Below are 16,692 nucleotides of genomic sequence, written 5' to 3' on the forward strand. Positions count from 1 at the left end.
TATAATAATGTATACATATGTAATAATGTATACATATTATACATATAATAATGTATAACAATATCTGCCATACTTGAGGTAGATAAGGCACCAAATAAAATGTCCTAAGCACATTGAAATGTATACTACAAATAACAAGGCGTTTTGGAGTAAAATACTTCAATCTCAGCTGAACCACTTGCTGTGTTTGTGATCTTAAACTCTCTAAGTCTTAATGTTCTTGTCTATAGAATGAGGATAAAAATAATTACTCCCTCAAAAGATTCTTTTTTTTTTGAGGTCTCGATACATTTATTTTTATTTTTCATATATATATATTTATTATACTTTAAGTTCTAGGATACATGTAAACTAGTTCAACCATTGTGGAAGACAGTTTGGCGATTCCTCAGGGATCTAGAACTAGAAAAGATTCTTATGAGAAAGGAAGTGATGGTAAACATGAAGGTAACTTACAAATTGGAATGTCCTATGTTTTATTTACACATACGTCTGTATATACCCAATGTATGATAACTGCTTAATTGGTCTTATTTTAACTTTATTTTGTCCTTTGGAATAGCCACATTTTCTTTTTTCCTATGCTGTTCCAAGTCTCTTTTAATCTGTAGAAATTAAATACTCTTGTATGATCCTTGTCACAGGCAGAGTTTAATAGTATAATTTTTACTTTAGCTGGGCTACTGTCAATATGTAAATGCCAAATTTTCTTCAGGTGTATCAGTAACAATCAGGTTACCATCTGATTCTGGCTGACTGGGGATAGCTGGCTCTTTCTAGAGATTTTGCATATTTCTGCTTTGTACCCTTACGTATTGATCTCAGAATTTAGCTCTCAGAGGGCATTTCATGTCCCATATCAGCCATTGCTCCAGGGGCCTCTCAAGCTAACAATCACAGAAGACTCTACCGGAAACTATTCAAATGGTCCTGCTCAGGGAGGGAGGAACCTGCAGCCATTCGCTTTGATTTGAGCTAAACAGAATTCTAAGAAACACACACACACACACACACACTGCTTATCTTACCAGAAAGAAAATGAATTTTCTCTGCCTTTCAGCCAGTATTAGAAATTTATCAAAGAACACCCTAATGTCCGTTTTTAAATTGCTCTGCTCTAGGCTAAGCCAGTTCTGCATTAGCAGTACTTTTAACTTTTTTCCAAATTTCCTTCATTTAATTCGGAATGTCTCTTACAAAAGTCTCCAAACTAAGCAGACACTATAGTGAAAGGGACCAAATCCTACACCCACATTTTTCAGATGAGGAAATGGAAGTCCAGAAAGGGGACGCAATTTCTCCAAGGTCAGAAGCCAGTGGGCTGGTACTGAATGAAATGCAGGTCTCTGAGTATACTGTGACATCAGAGCTTCTTGACCCTCTCCACAGTAGCACCCCTAAAAAGGATCCCAAGGGAAAGGGAATCTGTATTTAAACACTTTTATTAAGCTACAATTCACATACTCTACAGTTCACTCATTTAAAGTGTACAATTTAGTGACTTTCAGGACAGTCATAGAGTTGCGTGTTCATCAGTCACCACAATCAATTTTAGAACATTTTCATTACACCGGAAAGAAACTACATGCCTTTTAGCATCCCCCCCCCAAACACCCACTCTTTCCAGCCCTAAGCAACCACTAATCTACTTTCTGTGTCTATGACTTTGCCTGTTTTGGGCATTTCATATAAATGGAATCGTACAATGTCTGGTCTTGTGTGACTGATTTCTTTCTCTTACCGTACTGTTTTAGAGATTCACTATGTTGTAGCATGTATTATAACTTTATTACTTTTTATGGCTGAATAATACTGCATTGTATGGGTATACCACGTTTGTTGATCTATTAGCTGATGGGTATTTGAGCAGTTTACATTTCTTGGCTATTATGCAAAATGCTGCTATAAATATTTGTGTACACTTTTCTGTGTGGACATATGTTTATATATATATAGTAGAATTGCTGGATCACATAGTAACTCTGTGTTAAACAGTCTGAGGAACTGGTAGGCTGGTTACAAACTGGCTGCACCAGTTTACATTGCCATCAGCATTGTACAAGTTTTGATTTCTCCACATCCTCACCAACACATATTATTCTCTCTTTTATTATAACACATTATAGTGGATATGAAGTTGTATCTCATTTTGGCTTTGAATTGCATTTCCTTGGTAGCTAATGATGTTGAGTATCTTTTCATGTGACTTTTGGACATTGGTATATCTTCTTTGGAAAACTGTTTATTCAGATCCTTTGTACATATTTTAATTGGACTATTTGTCTTTTTATTATTGAGTTGTAATTGTCCTTTATATATTCTAGCACTGTGATAGGTCATTTGATATATGATTGGCAAAAATTTTCTCCCATTCTGTGGGATGTCTTTTTACTTTCTGTTGGTGTTCTATGAAGCACAAAACTTATTGTTATTTTAATGAAGTCAAGTTTGTCAGTTTTTTTTTCTTCTTTTGCTTGTGCTTTTGGTGTCATATCTAAGAAAACATTGCCTAACCCAAAGTCACTAAGATTTATGCCAATGTTTTCTTGTAGGAATTTTACGGTTTTCACTATTACATTTAGGTCTTTGACCCATTTTGAGTTAATTTTTGTATATGGTATGAAGTAAGTGTCCAAATTCATTCTTTTGCCTGTGACTATCCAGTTGTCCCAGCACCATTTGTTAAATTCCTCCAATGAAATGGTCTTTGCACTTTTGCTTAAAATCATTTGACTAAATGTTAGGGTTTTTTCCTGAACTATTGATTCTATTTCATTGATCCATATGTCTGTCTTTATGTTAATACCATGCTATCTTGATTACAGTAGCTGTCTAGCTTTGAAATTGGGAAATGTCAGTCCTCCAACTTTGTTCTTCCCTTTCAATATTGTTTTGGTGTTCTGAGTCGCTTGACTTTTCGTATGAATGTTAGGATCTGCTGCTCAGTTTCTGCAAAGAAGTTAGCTAGGATTTTGGTAGAGATTGCACTGAATCTGTGGATCAGTTTGGGAAGAATTGCCCTCTTAACAGTATTAAGTCTGCCAATTCGTGAATATGGAATGTCTTTCCATTTATTTAGGTCTCCTTTAACTTGTTTTAACAATGTAGTTTTCAGAGTATATATTTTGCACTTTTTTTGGTTAAGTTTGTTCCTAAGAATTTAGTTCTTTTTGATGCTACTGTAAATGGAATTGTTTTCCTTAATTTCAGTTTTTATTTGCTCACTTCTGCTACATAGAAATACAATTGGTTTTGCATATTGATCTTGTATCCTGCAACCTTAGTGAACTTATTTATTAGTTCTTATAGTTTTTAACAGATTCCTTAGGGTTTTCTACATGGAGGATCATATCAGCCACAAGATAGTCTTACATCTTTACTTTCCAGTCTGAATGCTTTTTATTTCTTTTTCTTGCCTAATTCTCCTGGCTAGAACTTATAACATTGAATAAAAGTAGTGACTGCAGATATTCTTATATTTTCCTGATACTGAGGGGACAGTATTTAATTTTTCACCACTAAATATCATGTAAGTTGTCAGGTTTTTTGTAGATAACCTTTATTATGTTGAGGACGTTCCCTTTTATTCCTAATAAAATCATGAAGCAGTGTTATATTTTGTCAAATATCTTCTGCCTATATTGGATAATCATATGGTTTTTTTAATGTTGTTGATATGGGAGTAATACATTAACTGATTTTCAGATGTTAACCCAATTTTGCATTCCTGGGATAAATCCCATCTGATCATGGTGTATAATTTCTGTATTGCTGGATCTCATTTGCTAGTATTTTGTTGAGGATCTTTGTGGTTATATTCATGAGAGATTCAGGTCTACATTCTTTCGGAGGAAGGTTTCTGGTTTTAGTATCAGGGTAATATTAACCTCATAAATAAGTTAAGAAATGCTCACTCTGCTTCCATTTTTTGGAAGAGTTCTTAATAAATTGTTATTAATTCTTTAACTTTTTGGTAGATTCGCCAGTGAATCCTATCTGGTGAAGCTAGCTGGTCTTAGGCTTTCCTTTGTGGGAAGTTTTTAATTACTAATTCAATCTCTTTACTTGTTATATGTTTCTTAAAATTGTCTATTCTTGAGTCCATTTGGGCATTATGTGTCTTTCTAAGAATTTTTTATTTTATCTAAGTTACCTAATTTATTGCCATGCACCTGTTCATAGCATTCCATTATAATCCTTTTTATTTATTTAAGGTCATTCATAATGTGAGGACACAGTTTTAATTGCCTACTTCAAGAGCACAATTTATTTATTTATTTATTTGAGATGCAGTTTCACTCTTGTTGCCCAGGCTGGAGTGCAATGGCGCGATCTCGGCTCACTGCAACCTCTGCCTCCCAGGTTCAAGCGATTCTCCTGCCTCAGCCTCCCTAGTAACTGGGATTACAAGCACCTGCCACTACACCCAGCTAATTTTTTGTATTTTTAGGAGAGACAGGGTTTCACTATGTTGGCCAGGCTGGTCTCAAACTCCTGACCTCAGGCGATCCACCCGCCTTGCCCTCCCAAAGTGCTGGGATTGCAGGCGTGAGCCACTGCACCCAGCCGAGCACTGTGTATTTAAAGTCTCTTACTTTTTTGTCTAAAAAGTCATAGAATATATCTATTTTAATACAAAAATAATATTTCACATTATTTAACATTAATCAAAATTGAAGTACCAGGGAGCGTTCCCATATTTATCTTGTTTCACCACTCCATCATCCAGCAAGGCCTGGGTCCCCCTATGTGAGACGCATCATGACAAGATAGATTCTCCTCAATCAGGGTTTTCTAGCTCTTTCCAGGACAGCTGATCTGTCCCTAACGCTGCTAAGATCCTGAGTTGAATTACCAGGGCTCCACAATAGACTCACAAACTGGAGAAACAGGACCAAAGAGCTAACAAGTTTCATTGTGTGGCTAGAGGAACCCACAAAACATTCATGTGCTCTCATAGGAGGTCGGGGGAGATTGTGTTGTTAGTAGGAGTATTTGTGTGGAGTGTATCTACGTCCCATGATGAAGGTGGCAGTGCAGGATCACCTGTAACTGTCATCTCCTTTTATCTCTGGGATAACAACAGCAAAAACTAAGGACCCCAAGTGAAGTATTTTCCTTTAAATAAACACCAGAAAAGACCATTTCTAACAGAGCTACGTTTCAGATTATTGACTTTAATGCAAGTCTCATTTCTTTCAACTTCAACAAATGAGGTCATAGCCAACATTCAGGTATTCCCTGTAGAAAAAAAAGAAAGAAAGAAAGAAAAGGAAAACCCAACATTAAACTGTATTTTTAGAATAAATTTGTTATCTTTAACCTGGACGGTTAGGTGGCATTCACATAAACCTGAGATAGAAGTGATATTTAATGCATGCATTAGCTGTAACATTTCCTTCAAATCCTTAAAATTAAATCAAATTAATCATAAATTAATCACTCAGCTTCAGTTCCTAGCAAAGATAATCATTATTAAGGTGTGTTAAATTTGTCCCAATAAAAATATATTCAATTTCCCTCTTTATATTTTTTAGAAAAACTATTCTTGAAAACCACCTGCTATTTAGTCATTGACAAGTTTGGATCAGACATCATAAAACTGTGAGTATGCCATGACACATAACTCTGATTCCATTGCTGGGACATGGGAGGAACAAGAAAACTGGGAGGTGGGAGGCTCTGTGTTCAGCATGATGCACTTTCTGGACAGGGCTCGAGGTGTTATTCCAGCTCTTAGTAATAGTGGAAAATTGGAACCTGATTTGGATCCTTCGTCACTCTACACAAAGGCTCCCCTTGAATTACAGTGTGGCAACCTGTACTTGGGTGATTGAATCTTTCTTCCGAGCCCTCTCTGCCTCCCTGGATTCCCAGGCCACATCTTCTCTCCCCACTTAGCCGGTTTCCTGGCTTCTCTCCGCCTCCCTACTCCCAGCCCTTGCTCCTCGCATTATCACAGTCTGCTTTTTCTTTTACTGTTTTTCTTTTTTTCCTTTTTTTTTTTTTTTTTTCCTGAGACACGGTCTTGCTCTGTAGCCCAGGCTGGAGTGCAGTGGTGTGATCTCGGCTCACTGCAACCTCCGCCCCCCAGGTTCAAGCAATTCTCCTGCCTTAGCCTAAGAGGCTGGGATTACGGGCATGCGCCACCACACCGGCTAATTTTTGTATTCTTAGTAGAGATGGGGTTTTGCCATGTTGGCTAGGACAGTCTCAAACTCTTGACCTCATGATCTGCCCACCTTGGCCTCTCAAAGTGCTGGGATTACAGGCATAAGCCACCATGCCCGGCTACTGTTTTTCTTTTTTTGAGCTCAGGGCACTGATTCAAATAAGCCCTGTTTCTCAGTTCATGGCACTCTCTCATCAATGATCCATACACGGCTGTCTTACACTTATTATATTCTTATTTAGTTACTTTGAATACTGAAATAAGCTCCCGAACCCACCACCCAAAACAAAGTCTAGGACCTTGACAATAACTTTCTCTGCCCCTATGGTCCCTCCCCTTTATTCTTAGGCTTTTCCCACCCAAGTGAGCATCATCCTAAATTCCATGTTCATCCTTCTTCTGCCTTCTATAAAAAAAAATTATGGAGGTTTTTCTATAGTTTTATTATGTATAAAATATACAAATATAAATCATTCATCATCATATATGTGTTATTATAAACATTTTATAATTTATTATACATAAATTATATGTTTAATTGCTTTCTGGTTTTAACTCTTGTGAACAGTGCTCCTAGGAACATTCTATTTTTTTTTAACTTTAAGTTCTGGGATACATGTGCTGAACATGTAGTTTTGTTACATAGGTATACATGTGCCATGGTAGTTTGCTGTACCTATCAACCTGTCATCTGGGTTTTAAGCCCCACATTCATTAGATATTTGTCCTAATGCTCTCCCTCCCCTTTCCCCCACCCTCTGACAGGACCTGGTGTGTGATGTTCCCCTCCCTGTGTCCATGTGTTTGCATTGTTCAACTCCCACTTATGAGTGAGAACATGTGGTGTTTGATTTTCTGATCTTGTGATAGTTTGCTGAGAATGATGGTTTCTAGCTTCATCCATGTCCCTGCAAAGGACGAGCACTCATCATTTTTATGGCTGCATAGTATTCCATGATGTATATGTGCCATATTTTCTTTATGCAGTCTATCATTGATGGGCATTTGGGTTGGTTCCTAGGAACATTCTTACATGATTCCTCTTCAAGGGGCCATTAGCCTTACAGCAGAGATGTTCACAACACAGCATCCCCCTCTACAACAGGGTAGCCTAGAGTCACAACGTTTTAAAGACAGAAGGAACTTAAAATCATACAGGCAGGGAGGTCATCAGTAATCTGTCATACTGTGCACTTGCTTCTCCTAATAGCGATCTTGCTCTGTTATAGCAAACAATTTTTCATAACCCCTGGGCTGTGTTTGGAAGGCAGGGATCCTTTATTCTTAGCTATTGCCACTATTATTGCCACTGCCTCCCAACAGGACTCCAGGCCTACAAACTTGCCCATTGCCCTGCCCATTTCATAATCTACATTATAGCTAGACTAGTATGTTTTAACGCAAACTCAACTATGGTACTCCCTTAACGTAAAATTATACGAAGTCTTCACATCCTCTGCAGGACTCCTAGCCCCATACACAAGGCTCATCAGGAACTGGTTTCTGAGGGAATTTCCAGACTCACCCCTTGCCACTCCATAGCACACTACACTCCAAACCACTTGTAGTCTCCCCACACACCAGGAGGTTTCTGCCTCAGGATCTCTGTACGAGATGTTCACTCAGCTTGGCACATCCAAAACCTCTATCCCCTACCTCTACCCCAAACAAATCTTATGAACCCACTCCCACACACACAGGCAAACAGGCACACACACACACACAAACACGTGCACACACACAGACATGCACACACGCACACACACATACATACACATGCACATGAGCACATGCACACTCATACAGACATGTACATTCGTGAGCATGCACACATTTTCCTAATACCCTGTGCAAGCCCGTAGCATGGCATTTACCACAGCTGTTTGTAACTGAATTATCCATTAATTTTCTAAGTTGCTATCTAGATGGAAAACCTTTTGAGGGCTAGGACTACATTTTATTCATCTTTGCATCTATCTGCAGGTACTTAGCAAAATACTGACTATATGTTTATGAAAGTAAAAAAGAAAGTACGAAAAAGAGGTAGGAAGAGCTGGGGGAAAAGGAGAGAGCTTTGTATCTCCACGCCCAGGTGCAATACTTAAGCATAGAAAGTCTTCAATAAGTGTTTGTTGAATTAATAAATTTTTTTTGAAAAAGTATGATTACAGATGAGCCATGACTAGATAGCTGTGAAGAAAGTTTTTTAAAAGTATGAAGACAGGAAAAAAAAAAAAGAAACCCTTTTTGTCTATTTGATGAATCTATTTATACACCTAGTAGGAGCCTAGATCAGGGAACCAGATCAGCAAGCTGAAAAGTCCCGGAACTCAAAGGGGGCGCAAGTGTCCAAAAGGGGGTGCCAGAGAGCAGCTCCCAAGAGCAGTGTGCAGGGAGTTACCGAGAAGTGGCCTGGGGTAATTCAGACACAACTTGCTCTTCTGTAGCTGGCTATAGAGTGGTGAGTGTGAGAATCAGTGAAGCACAAGGATCAGAGAAAGGACAGACACAGTACTCATCACTGCAGATGCAAACTGTACAGCATGTGAACTGTACAAGAGACAAGCGGGCATAGGTACAGAGAAAGAATGGGACCAGCAGGCCGGGCGCGGTGGCTCACGCCTGTAATTTCAGCACTTTGGGAGGCCAAGGTGGGCGGATCATGAGGTCAGGAGATCGAGACCATCCTGGCCAACATGGTGAAACCCTGTCTCTACTAAAATACAAAAAAATTAGCCGAGTGTGGTGGCGAGCGCCTGTAGTCCCAGCTACTCGGGAGCTTGAGGCAGGGGAATTGCTTGAACCCTGGAGACAGAGGTTGCAGTGAGCTGAGATGACGCCACTGCACTCCAGCCTGAATCACATTTTTCTTTCTAATAAAGAAACTAATTCTCGCTAGCATGAGGTGGGCCACTTTTGAAGAACCACAGATGTAATAAATGAATAAACAACAGATGTCTGATCCCACCTTCGTGGTTCTGTCCACCATGTGTTTTGTTTGTCCACAATTTCCCACTATGTGTATTAGTTGTGAGCTGACAGAAATGTTTCCTTATTGGGCATGTTCTTCATACAGGTTGTTTTAAGCTATCAGACACAGCTCGAGATTGATGGAGACCCTGAAAATGACAACCTCATGATTTAGTTTTACTTGAATATCAGTCTTCCAATATTAAAGGTATTTTCTAGCCCAAAGGGCATCCTTCCTCATTATTTCACACCACTCAGTTCTCAATAATTCATGGACTAATTATGCAGCAATTACATTTCCTTCCCACAGGCAGAGCCACAAGATGTTAAAAAAAAAAAAAAGGATACCTGAGAACTCAGGGGTTCCCCCAAAAACCTGAGTCATGCAGGGAGGAGCTACTTCAGGGGGCAGCTCAATCCCAGCCAGTGACCACAGCTGGGTCCCCTCTGTGTGGCCCAGACCACCATTGCTCTCTCCATTCCTGTAGCAAGCCTGACTCTGGTCTCTGTCTGTCTGTGTTGCTTTCTGGTATCTATTTATGCTTCTCTCTAAATCACAAATTCTTATGTCCTAAGCCCAGGAGCTCTCTGAGATCAGGACAGGCATAAACTACTAACAGTTTCAAGAAAAAAATGCAAAACAGAATTGATAACAATTATGGTATACCTTAGATGTAATTAATGGCTTTGGGAGAGGCATTAAAAATACAGGGCAGAGCCACTGCACTCTGTGACTCATGCCTGTAATCCCAGCATTTTGGGAGGCTGAGGCAGGTGGATCACTTGAGGTCAGGAGTTTGAGACTAACCTAACCAACACGGTGAAACCCCGTCTTTACTAAAACTATAAAAATTAGCCAGGCATGGTGGTGGGTGCCTGTAATCTCAGCTACTCGGGAGGCTGAGGCAGAAGAATCGCTTGAACCCAGGAGGTGGAGGTTGCAATGAGCCGAAATCATGCCACTGCACTCCAGCCTGGGCAACAGAGAGAGACTCCATTTAAAAAAAAAAAAAAAAAAAGAGTGGGAGGGAATATAATTCTGTTATTCACAAGATAATTACAAGATTTATAGAAATAATTAAATTCATAGTACACTATAAAGGATGTGACCTCGAAACAAGACAAAAGTATTAAGTTATGTGAAGAAGATCTTTCAGTTCTGTTGGGGGATCTCTGTGACTACAATTTATATATAAAACTCCTTTGAAAGTAATGTCACAGGTCTAAATATGAGCACTTTCAAGTGAAAAAGGCTCTATTCCCCTAACCCTGCCACAGGCTCTGTTGCTCTGCCGTCTGGTCATCCTTGCTCCTCTTTAGATTTATGATGATAATGATGGTCGTCATCATCGACTGTAATTCTACCATGATTCTAATTCAAGCAGTCCATTAGCTGGCTATGCCAAAGTGTTGAAGCCCTCCCCTTCCTGCATTCAGCACTCTATACACTTCTATAGCTGTAAAGGTAGTAAAAGGAAGTAAATGAAAATGTGATAGGTTCAACATTATGAAGTTTGAAAGTCACCACTCTGTTCTAACAGAGGTTAAAAAGCTGAACAAACTGAAAAACCAACAATACTTCATAGATCCTTAAGAGAAGTAAGATCAGGGCTGGGTGTGGTGGCTCACGCCTGTAATCCCAACACTTTGGGAGGCCAAGGCGGGTGGATCACTTGAGTCCAGGAGTTTAAGACCACTTTGGCCAACATAGTGAAACCCCATCTCTATTAGAAATACAAAAATTAGCCAGGGGTGGTGGTGCACCTCTCTCATCCCAGCTACTCTAGAACGTGAGGCATTAGAATCGCTTGAAGCCAGGAGGCAAATGTTGCAGTGAGCTGAGATAGCGCCATTGCACTACAGCCCGGGTGACAGAGGGAGACTTTGTCTCCAAAAAAACAAACAAACAACAAAAGAAGTAAGATTATTGGGCAAGCTGCTGCCTCCGAAACTGAGGAGAAACAGGTGGATACAGAGAATCACAACTTTCCAGAGCAAAAATTGCCACAGGAGCCAGTATTAAAGAAAGATAATCTGTACTATAATAGACAAATTGCTGGAGCTAGATGTAGACAAGACTGTGTTAAAAATTCCAGTGGAACCAAGTCATAGGGGTGTGCCCACTCACTCTTTTGTGAGTTTTACCTCCAGGAGTTCAACTAATTTCTCACAGTAGTTATTAGAGACACACACACACACAAAGAACTCTCATATTTCTGATGGTAGGAGTGAGGGAGCAGGGGAGAAATGAAAAAGAGTAGAAAACAAAAATGAAAACAAAGAACAAGGGTAACAAATAAAAAACAGTAACAAATATGGCAGCTATTAACTATATCGATAATCATTTTGACTGTCAATGGTTTAAATGCACCAACTAAGAAACAGAAATTGTCAGAGTGGATCAGAAAATTAGGCTCAATTATATGCTGTCTAACAAGAAACTCACTTTAAATATAAAGATAAATATAGACTAAAAGGAGATAGAGAAAGCTATAGCATGCTAGCATTAATCAAAAGAAAGAGTAGCCAAATTAATTTGAAACAGAACATACTTCAAAACAAGGGAAGTTATCAGGGATAAAGGGATAAAAGTTACATAATGATAAAGGGGTCAGTTCTCCAATAAGACAAAAATTCTTAATAGGTATGCACCTAAAAACAGAGCCTCAAAATATGTGAGGCAAAAACTGATAGAACTGCAAGGATAAAGAGATGAATCCATTACTGTAGTTGGAAACTTCAACATCCCTCTATCAGAAATGGACAGATCCAGCCAACAGAAAATCAGTAAAGACATATAGTAATCTTCCTTTATCTGTGAGAAATATGTTCCAAGACCACCAGTGGATGCCTGAAACCATGGATAAAAGTTATCAAATCCTATAGATACTATGTTTTTTCCTATACACCCATATCTATGACAAAGTTTAATTTATAAATTAGGCACAGTACCCTTGTGCCTTCGGGCTGTTATCAAGTAAAATAAGGGTTACTTGAACATAAGCACTGTGAGATGGTGACAATCAGTCTGATAACTGAGAAGGCTACTGAGTGACTAACAAGTAGGTAGTGTATACAGCATGGGCATGCTGAACAAAGGAACAATTCACATCCCAGGTGAGATGGAGTGGGATGGTGCAAGATTTCATCACACTACTTAAAACAGCATGCAATTTATAATTTATGAGTTGTTTCTTTCTGCAGTTTTTCATTTAATACTTTTGGACTACAGTTGACCACAAATAACTGAAACCATGGAGATCAAAACTTCAGATAAGGGGGGACTACTGTAGTTGAACTCAACAACACTATCAATCAACCAGATATAATTGACATTTAAGGACTGTTTTATCCAACAACAGCAGAATACACATTCTTCTCAAGTTCACATGAAACATTCACCAAGATACATTACATTCTGAGACATAAAACACATTTTAATTTAAAAGAATAGAAATTATATAATGTCTGCTGTCAGACAACATTGGTATTAAACTAGAAATCAATAAAAGAAAGAGAACTAGAAATCACAAAATACATGGAGATTAAACACTTCTAAATAACATATGAACCTAAGAAGAAATCTCAAAAGAAATTTTAAGGTATTTTGAACTAAATAAAGTTGAAAATAAAACTTATCAAAATTCGTGTGATGAAGTGAAAGCAGTGCTTAGAGAGAAATTTGTAGCATTGAATGACTATATTAGAAAAACATAAAAACCTAAAATGAGTCATCTAAGCTTCTACCTTAAGAAACTAGAAAATGAAGAGCAAAGTAAATCCAAAGTAAACACAAGATAAATAATAAAAATTTGAGCAGAAAACAAGGAAACTGAACATAGAAATCAATAGAAATTTAATATAGAAATAGAAAATTAATAGAAAATTAAACCAAAAGCTAGGTTTTTTGAAAATATCAGTAAAATTGATAAGCCTCTAGCTAGGCTAACTAAGGAAAAGAGGGATAACACAAACTACTGATATCAGAACTGAAAGAGAGGACATCACTACAAATCCCACAGATATTAAAAAGATAATCAAGAAATATTATAAATAATTCTATGCCCACAAATTTGATAATCTAGAGGAAATGGGCCAATTCCTTGAAAGACACAAACTGCCAAAACACACAAGAAGAAATAGACAATCTGAATAGGCCTATATCTATTAAAGAAATTGGATCAATATTTAATAATCTTCCAAAACAAAAAACACGAAGCCCTGATAGATTCACTGGTAGATTCTACCAAATATTTGGGGAAGAAAGTATACCAAGTCTCTATAATCTATTTCAGAAGATAGAAGCTAAGAGAATACTTCCTAACTCATTCTATGAGGTCAGCATCATCCTAATACCAAAACCAGACAAAGACATTACAAGAAAAGAAAACTACAGACCAATATCTCTCACGAATATAGATTAGAAAATCCTCAGCAAAATGTTAGCAAATCAAATAAAAAATGTATAAAAAGAATTATACGCTACAACTAGTGAGGTGCATCCTAAATATACAAGACTGGTTCAACATTCAAAAATCAAATATTGTAATCCATCATATCAACAGGCTCAAAAAGAAAAATCTCATGATTATATTAATAGACACAGAAAAAGCATTTAACGAACTCCAATACTCATTTTTGATTAAAAAAAAACTCTCAGTAAACTAGAAATAACTAGAGAAAAACTTTCTCAACTGGATAAAGAATATCTACAAAAAGACTACAATGAACATCATACTTCATGCTGAGAACTAGAAGCTTTCCCACTAAGATGAGGAACAAGGCAAGGATGCTTCTCTCACCACTCTTTTCAACATTGTACTGAAAGTCCTAGCTAATGCAATAAGAGGGAGAGGAAATAAAAAGTCTACTGATTGAGAAGAAAGAAATAAAACTAACTTTGTTCTCAGGTGACATGACTGTCTATGTGGAAAATCCAAAAGAATTGGCAAAAAAAAAAAAATTCTAGAACTAATAAGCAATTATATCAAGGTTGCAGGACACAAAGTTAATATACAAAGTGAACCACTTTCCTATATATCAACAATGAACAAGTGGAATTTGAAATCAAACACATGATACCATTTACATTATCACCTCTAGAAATAAAATACTTATGTGTAAATTTAACAAAATATGTGCCAGATCTATATGAGGAAAAGTACAACACTTTATTGAAATAAATTTAAAAACTAGATAAATGAAAAGATACTCCATGTTCATGAATAGAGGGAATCAATATTGTCAAGATGTCACTTCTTCCCAATTTGATCTGTAGTGATATTGTTTGGATGTTTGTCCCCTCCATATCTCATGTTGAAATGTGACTTCTCATGTTGGAGGTAGGGCCTAGTAGGAGGTATTAGATAATGGGGGCAGATTCCTCATGAAGGGTTTAGTGTCATCCCCTTGGTAATGAGCGAGTTCGTGCTCTGAGTTCACATGAGATTTGTTTGTTTAAAAGAGGAGTGTGGTACTTTCCCCCTCACTCTCTCACTCCTGCTCTCTTCATTCTTCATGTGATACTTCCCACTCACCCTTTTCCTTCCACCATGATTGAAAGTTTCCTGAGGCCTCACTCAAATGAGATGCTGGAGCCATGCTTGTACAGCCTGCAGAACAGTGAGCCAAGTAAACCTCTTTTCTTTATAAATTGCCCAGCCTCAAGTATTTGTTTATGGCAATGCAAAACAGCCTAACACATGTAGATTCAATGCAATATCAATCTGAATCCCAGCAAATTATTTTGTAGATATTGACACATTGATTCTAAAGTTTATATGGAGAGGCAAAAGATCAAGAATGGTCAACACAATATTGAAGAAGAACAAAGTTAGAGGACTGATACTACTTGAACTCAGGCTTACTACAAAGCTACAGTAATCAAGACAGCGGGGTATTGGTGAAAGAACAGAAAAATAATTAATGGAACAGAATAGAGCCCAGAAATAGACCCACATAAATACAGTAAAGTGACCTTTGACAAAGGAGCAAAGGTAATATGATTTTAAAAAAGATAGTCATTTCAACAGATGGTGTTGGAACAAATGGACATCTACATGCAAAAAAATGAATCCAGACACAGACCTTACATCCTTCACAAAAATGAACTCAAAATGGATCACAGACATAAATTTAAAAAACAAAACTACAAAACTCCTAAAAGTGTAGGAGAAAATCTAATTGACCTTGGGTTTTGTGATAACTTTTTACATAGTGCAAATAAATAGACTCAGAGAAACTATTTGCAAAGTATATGTTTAATAAAGATCTGTTATCCAAAATAGACACATAAAAAAACTCTTAAAACTCAACAACAAACAACCCAGTTTAAAAAAAATGAACCTAAAACTAAAGATCTTAAATGACACCTCACTTAAAAAGTATACAGATAACAAATAAACTTATGAAAAGAAGCTCAACATTATATGTTTTTAGAGGACTGCAAATTAAAACAATGAGATACCACTGTTCATGGAATGGCTAAAATTTAAAAAAAACTGAAAAAAAATTTATAGTTTCTTATGAAACAAAATATAATCTCACCATACAAGCCAGGATTCATACCACCAGGTATTTACCCAATTGAATTGAAAACTTATGTCCACACAAAAACTTGCACAAGAATAGTAGCATTATTCATAATCATCAAAGACTGGAAGCAGCCACAATGTCCAATCATATAAGCAAATTGTGGTACAACCACATAATGAAATATTGTTCAGCAATAAAAGGAAATGAGCTCTCAAGTCATAAAAAGACATGGAGTAAACTTAAATGCGTATTACTAAGTGAGAAAAAACAATCTGAAAAGGCTACATACAGTATGATTCCAACTATATGACATTCTGGAAAAGGGAAAACTATGGAGACTACAAAGATATCCGCGGTTACCAGGGGTTAGGATGGAGAGAGAGACAAATAGGCATAACACAGAGCATTTTTAGGGCAGTGGTAATCTAATCTGTACGATACTATAATGGTGAATACAAGTCATTATGCATTTGTCCAAACCCATAGAGTATACAACACCAAGAGTGAACCTTAAGGTGAACTAAACACTTTGGACGATGATAGTGTGTCAATGCGGGTTTATCAATTTTAAGAAATTACTGGTGGTAGATAATGATAATAGGGGAGCCTATGCATGTGTGGGGGCAGGAGGTCAATGGGACATCTCTGTATTTTCCTCTCAATTTCACTGTAAACCTAAAACTGCTCAAAAGAAAAAATCTTTTTAAAAATGAAAAATGTGACTCTCTTGGCTTTATTTGCTGCTCTAGGAAAGAGAAAAGGTGGGAATGGTTCCTATGAGTTTGCAGACTGCTTAAAGATTCAGCAAATGAGGCGTAGTCTAGGCCTTCTGTCCCAAGGCTGAGCAAGAGTACACATGCCATACTGCCACTTCTTATGCATCTTGCACATTCTAGTGGTTTTAAATTTGTGTGGATTTATGGGGTTCAGCATTTTCTCTTTTTATCCAAAGGACTACTTGTCACTTTATATCTTTTTGATGATAAATCATCTTAGAGGACCTAGAGGGACACCAC

The 16,692-nt window shown here is 37.4% G+C and overlaps 1 protein-coding gene across 1 annotated transcript in view; it reads left to right on the forward strand.

Annotated features, from left to right (window-relative positions):
* The window catches only part of AOAH (acyloxyacyl hydrolase), a 211,658-nt gene that overhangs the window by 45,090 nt on the left and 149,876 nt on the right, over positions 1 to 16,692 (forward strand). The window contains exon 3 of the mRNA XM_002818049.4: positions 5,538 to 5,604. Coding sequence (XP_002818095.3) covers positions 5,538 to 5,604 — 67 coding nt within the window. The remainder of the gene's footprint in view (positions 1 to 5,537; positions 5,605 to 16,692) is intronic.

The sequence above is a fragment of the Pongo abelii genome, chromosome 6 (assembly GCF_028885655.2).
Source record: "Pongo abelii isolate AG06213 chromosome 6, NHGRI_mPonAbe1-v2.0_pri, whole genome shotgun sequence".
Taxonomy (NCBI): domain Eukaryota; kingdom Metazoa; phylum Chordata; class Mammalia; order Primates; family Hominidae; genus Pongo; species Pongo abelii.